The following is a 7,830-nucleotide window of genomic DNA, read 5'->3' as shown; positions in this document are numbered from 1 at the left end:
ACCTTACCCACGGCACAACTCGCTAGTCCACCAGGAGGAGAAAGGACAAGTTGTCAAGCTCTCAAAACCTTGGTCCTGCTTTGCTGCAAGAGTCGTGCTGCACGCACAGTGTGGCAAGCCAAGAGAAGCTGCATGTGATGGCACATCTTGGGACAGGAGCTCCAGCTAGGTCTCCAGGAAAGGGTCTTGAAAAGAGCAAACATCACTGTGGACAAGATTCTTGCAAAAGCAAAACAGCTTCCCAGAAGGGACACGCAAAGGGAAAGAAACAACCCAAGATGTTCCCGTATACTATGAATTGCTTCCCTTCTATGCTCCCCTTTTCTGTCTTGCACTAGTTCTACCTCACAGTCATTGCAAACTGATCTTACCTCAAACACCTAGGACTTAGCAAGTTTGAGACACTCTACAATACCAAGAGCTACACACAGTTTGCCTTCTCCCTGTTTGGCTTTGGAAGCAATGCTGGAGACACCAGAAGCCTGCCAAGGGAAGATTTTAGAGCCCAGTGCCTTGCTCGGCTCTGGCTTCTAGAGACAGGGCATGTGCTCCCCTAGGACTGCACCCTCAGCAGTGACAATAGACAGCAGCAGCAACAAAGGTGATTCCCATGACACTGTCGCAGGGCTCAAGACTCCGTGTCTTGGCTTCACATGGCAAAGCTCACTGTCTGTTTGGACAGACTCAGCATCCAAACTAGTCTGCTTTTCTACCTGTGTCAATGAACAGCAGGAGAAGGAAACCAGCCAGCAGTTTCTTTGCAGAGAGGGCCTTTGCTCCAGGCTGAAAGTGCTGGATTGGCAGGGAGGAGGCAAACAGCTGAGAGCTTAGCTGCTCTATTGGACCGGCATCAGAACTCAGCAAAAAGAGTGTTTCCATTCTTTTATTTGAAGCCTCCTATCGGCAGTCTCCGATTTTCACCTGCAACCGGACAAGAAAACAGCAACAGCCCTGGCGACGAGGGCACCGCGCCGGGCACGGCCCCGCCGCTCCCACTGCCCACGCCGAGCGGCCGGGGAGCAGCGCTGCACCCCGCAGGGGCTGCACGTCTCCCTCCTCACGTCCTGCTCTGCCCTCCCACGGGGCTGCCTCTGCCTGGCGCTGGCAGGCTCCTCATTCAGCACTTTGCTCTGCTCCAGGCGAAAAGTGCGGACAGCGCTTTGGTTGCTCTTGCTCTTGTGAGCAAGAGACCGCGGCGCGGGGCGAGCCAGCAGCAGGGGCAAGTTGCAAGACTGCCGCAAGGAAGAGTTACAATCTGGTGAAGAAGAAGCTAAACAAGATGGTGCGTTTGGCGCGGCTGCGGGAGGAAGAGATGCTCCGTGACTCCGCTTCGGCCCCGGAGCGGCCCGTGCTGGCGCGGGGCGCGCGGGGCTCGGCCGCGGGGCGCGCGGGGCAAAAACGGACACCCGGGCAACAGACACACGGACACGCGGACCAACGCTCCCAGCGCTTCAGCGGCAGCGGCGGCAGCAGCAGCAGCGGCAGCAGCGGCAGCAGCAGAAGAGCAACACGAAAGCAGCGGTTCTCCAGACCCTCTGCGTTCCTTCTCCTGTTCCTCCTCTCCTTCTCCCAGTGTCCCGCATCCCCTGTCCCGCTCTCCCTTCACTGCTCCACCCCCTCCGCCCCTTCCGCGGCCTCCCTCTCCCCATGCCAGGCCGGGCCATGCGCCCGGCCCTCCCGCGGCGCCGGGCGGGGCTGCGCCCTCCCCGCCCCCGGGCGTCCCGCCGCGGTCTCGCCTCCGCCCGGCTCTTGGCGTACTGGCTGTGGCGCTGCTGGGCGGGCATCAGTGCCTGCCTCTTGGGCAGCACTGTCAGCCTCTGGCTCCGGCTGGCCCGACTCCGGCCCCGGCCCCGGCCCCGGCCCCGGCCCCGGCCCCGGCCCCGGCCCCGGCCCCGGCCCCGGCTCCTCCCGGGACCCGCCGAGGACACAGACGGCGCGGCCGCTCCCGCCACGTCCGCCGCGTCTTCCCCGGTCCGAGCTCTTCCGCTCGGCAGCGCGGCCCCCGCCCCCGAGCCGCCGGTGTCCCCTTCGAAAGAGGCAGCATCTGGGGATACCCGGCCCGGGGCGGTTGAGGAGCGCCCGGCGGCCGTTTCTGGAGCCGGGCCGAGCGCTGACAGCCGCGTCTCGCCGGCAGGGAATGCGCAGCAGGGCCTGAGGGAGCGCTACGTGGTGGGTTCGCTGCTGGGGCGCGGCGGCTTCGGCAGCGTCTTCGCGGCGACGCGGCTCTCGGACGGCGCCCCGGTGAGTGGCGGGGCCGGCGGCGGGCGCAGGAGGAGGGGGGCGGAGGAGGGCGCAGGAGAAGGAGGATGGGGCTCGGCAGGGCGGGCGGCGAGCTCAGCCCGCTGCTCCCCTTGGCTTGCAGGTGGCCATCAAACGGGTGCCACGGAACCGCATCCGTCATTGGGGCGAGCTGGTGAGTGAGCGGCGGTGGGGGGATGGCGGTGGTGGGCAGCGGGAGAAGCCGGGGCGTGACGGGCGGGGATAAGCCGAGGCCCGGGAGGGTGGAAGGCGCCAGGACGCCTCGGGGGAGAGGGGGCGTGGGGGCAGCGGAGGGCGCAGAGCATCCCGGGCTGGGCGAGGGCTTCCCGAGCCCTGGCACGGCATCAGCCCCACTGACGGCATCGTGCTCCTCCCGCAGCCCAACGGCACCAGCGCACCACTCGAAGTCGTGCTGCTGGACAAGGTGTCCACCGGCTTCCCTGGTGTGGTGCAGCTCCTCGAGTGGCTCGCGCTCCCCAACAACGTGGTGCTGGTGATGGAGCGGCCGGAGCACTCTCAGGACCTGCGTCATTTCATTCGAGCGCGGGGCTTCCTGTCAGAGGAGGTGGCACGGAAGCTGTTCCGCCAGGTCCTGGAGGCCGTGCGGCACTGCACCAGCTGCGGGGTCCTTCACAGGGACGTGAAACCAGAGAACATCCTGGTTGACCTGGCCACCGGCCAGGCCAAATTGATTGACTTTGGCTGCGGCACCTACCTGCAAGACACAGCCTACACCCGCTTTGCAGGTGAGTCCTCGCCGGGGTAGGCTCCCGGTGCCGGCATCTCGCGGCCCAACCTGGCTGTGGCAGCGGGGATTCTCCCTTTTGATGCCAGTCATGGGACCGAGTTTTCAGCCCAGTTGCTTTTGAGTGCGGGTGGCCGGGGGGCCATCTTCCAGCCCTGCTGGCAGCCTTCGCCAGCCACTCTGCCCAGGACTGGCGCTGGGGCTGGGGCAGCCAGCGTGACAAAAACACAGCCGTGGGTGGGGGTAGCAGAGGGCGGGGGCCAGAAGCTGTGCACCCGCCGGTTTGGTGTGCAGGCAAGAAACGGCTCGGACTGCTCAGCTCGCCTTGTTTGCCTTGGCTTCAGAATGTTTTTTTGGGGCAATGCAGGCAGGGAGGGTGAAGGCATGGTTTTTCCCCCCCCCCGGCACTGAGCGGGTTTTCCCTTTGCGTGGAATGCTCGGGCCTTGCCAGGGCTTCCGCTGCCCTCTTGTGACACCGGTGGCTTCTTTTACAACCCACAGTTTGTCCACAAGTCACAGGCGCTGGCGAGAGGGCAGCGGGTCATGCCGCGTGCCACTGGTGCGGCCCCCGCGTGCCCAGGGATGCTGGGGCGAGGCTCCGGGAGCAGGCAGCATCCCGCAAATGAACTGCCTCTCTATTCCGTAGGAACACCAGCGTACAGCCCCCCAGAATGGACCCATTTTGGCTGGTACTACGGCGAGGCAGCTACCGTCTGGTCCCTGGGCATCGTGCTGCACCAGATGGTCTGCGGGCGGCACCCGTTCCCGAAGGGCCGGAACATCAGCTGGGGCCAGCTGTCGCTCCCAGAACGGCTCTCTCAAGGTGGATGCTCATCTCTGCGGCACGGGGGGGAATAGCAGTACTGGGAGACAGCAGCGGGCTCATGAGCATCCCGCTCTGGCAGCTGCCGAGGAGGTGGCACATGCCCCGCTCTCCTGCTCTCCTCCAAAACAAAGAATGGATGGGAAAGTTCGGGCACAGCTCGGAGCCCCCATGGCATGGCCTGGGCATGGCAATAGTGGGGCAAAGCGGACAGGAGCCTTCTGCAACTGACCGGCGCTTTCTGGTTTCTCCCCGCAGAGTGCAAGGAATTGATCAGAGGGTGTCTGTCCCTGCACTCCTTGGACAGGCCCTCATTAGAAGACCTGTCGTGTGATCCTTGGCTGCAGGATATTCAGCGTCCATAGAAGAAGGGAGAGAGCCACAGGCACACTTTGATCCAGGGAGCCGGTAAGTTACAGCTCCACAGGTGCCTTGGCCAGAAGAAGCCAAGAAACGCAGGCTTTTTTGCCCTGCCTGTATGGCTGCGCAGGGGTCGTCAGATGGGGACACGCAGCCCTTGTGCTGGCGCTGAGCTGCTCTTCCCAGCACTGGTGGCCGCCGTGCAAGCTGCTTTTGCTTGTCCTGCTTCACTGACAGCCGGGGCCCTGGGCGGGGCACTGACAGCCTGCTCTCAGCCGCAGGGAAGAAGGAGCCCCTGGAGAAGCTGTACTCCTGCTGCTGCTGGAGACGTGGAGGACGATGTCAAGGACGGCAAGCTCTTCCTCGACCTGGCCACCGGCAAGCTGAAGATGATGGGCTTTGATTCTGGCACCTTCTTCAAAGCCAGGCTCCACAGCGAATTTACAGATGAGTCCACACGCAGGGGGATGCTCCCAGATTTGGGCATTGCACGGCCTGGCCAGGAAGCAAAGGTTCCCCCCTTTGCTGGGGCGGATGCAACTAATTCTTCAGCCGGCTGCCAAGCTGCTTTTCGGCAGGGCGGGCGGGATGGGCTGGGGTGCTTAGGAAATGGGAGCCGGCCCCTGGCCCTGCCAACAGCCCCCACCACCCACTGTTCCCCGGGCTGGGGCTGGGGCTGGGGCAGCCAGCCCGACACAAACAAGCCCCCATGGCAGGAGCAGAGGTGGCACTCCAGGAGCTGTGCACGGGCTGCTTTGTTTTGCAGGAAAGGAGGGGCTTGGGCTGCTCCACTCCGCTTGTTTGCTTTGGGCTCGCTGTGCCTGTTGGGGGGCAGTGCGGGGGGGAAGGGAGAAAGCGTGGGCTTCCCTCGCCTGTGGGTGGGTTTTTCCCCAGCATGTAGGGAAGGTTGGGCCTTCCTCAGGCCCCCGACAGAGAGAAGACTTTTTCCCTTTTTTCTTGTTTCTCCTTTTTGTCTGTAATCCCTTTTCATTAATTTGTTGTTTGTTTTTCTTAAAGGAAGCGTTGTAGGTGGTGTCCAGCCTGGATCGGGAAGTGCTTGGGACCAGCTGCGGCGTGGATGGGACGGGGCCTTGGAGAAGACCGAGGACATCGCTTGGGAGCAGCTTTTCTTCCGGCGGCGGGTGGCGTGCGGTGGGTCCCCGTCTTCTTGGCACGGGTGGGATAAGGGCTTTTGGGAGATGGCAGCGAGCACAGGAGCATCCCGCTCTGGGCAGCTGCTGAGGAGGTGGATCTGCCACGGCTGGCTGCGGGCGGTGGCACGTGTCCTGCCATCCTGCTCTCCTGCCAAAGGCAGCAGTGACGGGCGGCTTCGGGCACCGCTCTGAGCACAGCCAGCACGGCCTGGGCACCGCGGGCGGCTGGGACAAGGGGGACAGCAGCCTTCAAGTGACGGGCGGTTTCTGCTTTCTCTCCTTGCAGCCGGGCTCTGTGGATGCTGAGGCTGCTCTGGGCTCCGCCAGGGCTCTGCTGCGGCTCAGCACCGGGCCGGAAGAAGCCAAAGAAGAACCCGGTGTCAGCCGCAGCAGAGACGTGCTCGAGCATTTCAGCAACGCAGCTCAAGCCTGCAGAGTGCACGCCTCCAGGGGAAAACATGACACCCCCCCCGCCCTAAAATAAACTTGTTCAATAACTTGTGAAATGAAATCAATCTGCGATGACCCCAAATGACATTTCTCAGCTTGCTCAAGCTTTAGCTCAGCCCTTCTCTGAACAGTTCTCTGCCCCACCTGCCTTTTACTTCACAAGTGCTCCCTCTTTTCCCCCAGTGAGCTGCCAGCTCAGGGCAGTCTCTGTCGCACTGTAGCCTTCCTTGATGCCTTTGACCACGGGGAGGAGCGAGCCCCAGGTTTAGGGACTCATCCTGTCACTGGCAGAAGAACAGCAATGTCTCAGAGGTCCGGTGAGACCTGAGTGTCATTCAAGAGCTGCCCTCCAGGCCTCAGCTCTCCTCACTGTTCACTTCCCACTGCCACTTTTCCTCGTCCTTCCAGCAGGATGAGCTCTGTGAATGCCCTTGACCCTCCCCACTCCTGCCAGCCCAGCCACCCAGCTCAGTTTGGCTTAAGCTGAAGCTTCTTTGTCTCCTCTGGCACGCCAGTGCAGTTCCCTCTGCGGGAGCAGCAGCCCCAGAGCACAGCAGGCAACAGCGCAGGCCGCACCTGCACCGGCTCCCCTCCACGCGTGGCTGGGCTCTTGGTGGCAACTAAATGCTCCCTGTTTGCAGCTGTCACTGGAGGATGGCCCCAGGGCAGAGCCCAGCCGGGCTCCCAATGCATCCCCCGGAGCTTGGGGCAGACAGTGGTCCCAGAGCTGAGGTTAATGGTGCGCAGCCGGCGCTGTGGCTCGCAGTCAGTGTTTGCAAGTGTTGCGTTCTCACCTCCTGCAACTTGTGGGGAAAATGAGCTGTGCGGCCGGGCCAGCACTGCCCCTCTGGGCAGTGCCAAGGCTGAAGGTCTTTGCTGTTGCAGAGGAGCCGGCATTGAGCCTTAGCAGGGCCTGCCGGGTGTGGAGCCGGATCTCGCCTGCTGTCCGGGGCTCGCTGCCCGCCAACCGCCCCCACCCGCCGCGCTCCCTTCTACAGGGACGGAAGGCTCTGTCTGCACAAGGGTTCCCATAATGTCTTTGTACCCGTGGCTGCGGAACGAACACGGAGAGTGAAAGTGTCAGTCCCGTTGCTTGCACATTCCTTCCTTTAGATACAAGGCACAGATCTCTTAAAAGGATAGGCAGGGATAGAGATTTCCCACATAGCCCTCTTTGGCGTTACTCACCTTGTAAGCTGGCGTCAGGAGCATTTTTTGCCCGGCTCTGTGTGAGTAGGTGTCCAAGAGCTGAAGAGAGCAGCATTTAGAAGCAGTTTCAAGATTTCTAGGCAGGAAGTGGAGCTGACAAGCATCTGTGGAACTCACCGTATTCATCGGGAGGGGCTGCTGGTTCTTTAGGAATATGGCACAATGGAGACACGAGGCCTGGAAAAATCCCAGCTCTCTGTGCATTTGTGCAAAAGGGGGAAGCAGCAGAAAGACTTTGTGTCTGCTTGTCCAAGGTCCAAGGAGCTGGGGTGGCAAAGGGTGGCCTGGGCTGGTGGCAGGTGAAGTCCTGTTTCATGTCATCATAGAGTGGCACAGGACAAAGCTAAAAGCACCCGCAGCCACACTGATGAAGTCTTTCTGATGCTGCACATCCTATAGGAAAAGCTGCTGTCACACAATCCATTGGTATTTATAACTTTTATTTGCAATACTTTAGGTCCAAGTTTCAAACTGCAATATTTTTACACTCAAGACACGGTCATGCACAATCCATATTTCAATTTCCTATTGCTTCAACCACAATTTAATATTGACAATCAACCCCAAAATCTTTAAAAAAGGATGCTGAGGTCAGTGAGATGGATCCATGCCATCAGCACATTTGCAAAGTAAATAACTTTGTTCTCTTTTTAAAAAGATCAGTTACCTCTTAATCCAAAGTTACAGAAGATTTTTCACTACACATTTGGTTTTTTCTCTTTCATATTTTTTTTTCTTTTTTCTTTCTTTTTTTTTTTTAAGAGATAACTCGTCTTAAAAAAGGATTGTACAGCAAAATGAGATACATTTCTGCTCAACAATGAAAATGT

The 7,830-nt window shown here is 60.4% G+C and overlaps 1 protein-coding gene across 1 annotated transcript; it reads left to right on the top strand.

Annotated features, from left to right (window-relative positions):
- The first annotated feature begins 1,647 nt into the window (after positions 1 to 1,647).
- LOC138110220 (serine/threonine-protein kinase pim-1-like) lies at positions 1,648 to 4,229 on the top strand. Its single transcript, XM_069014926.1, has 5 exons — positions 1,648 to 2,241; positions 2,363 to 2,413; positions 2,639 to 3,005; positions 3,651 to 3,827; positions 4,086 to 4,229. The coding sequence occupies exons 1-5, from the start codon at positions 1,648 to 1,650 to the stop codon at positions 4,190 to 4,192; spliced, it is 1,296 nt and encodes a 431-aa protein (XP_068871027.1). The 3' UTR covers positions 4,193 to 4,229.
- Positions 4,230 to 7,830: the final 3,601 nt, after the last annotated feature.

The sequence above is a fragment of the Aphelocoma coerulescens genome, chromosome 4A, assembly GCF_041296385.1.
Source record: "Aphelocoma coerulescens isolate FSJ_1873_10779 chromosome 4A, UR_Acoe_1.0, whole genome shotgun sequence".
NCBI lineage: Eukaryota > Metazoa > Chordata > Aves > Passeriformes > Corvidae > Aphelocoma > Aphelocoma coerulescens.
The sequence above is the reverse complement of the archived record's forward strand: the minus strand, read 5'-3'. Positions and strand labels throughout refer to the sequence as shown.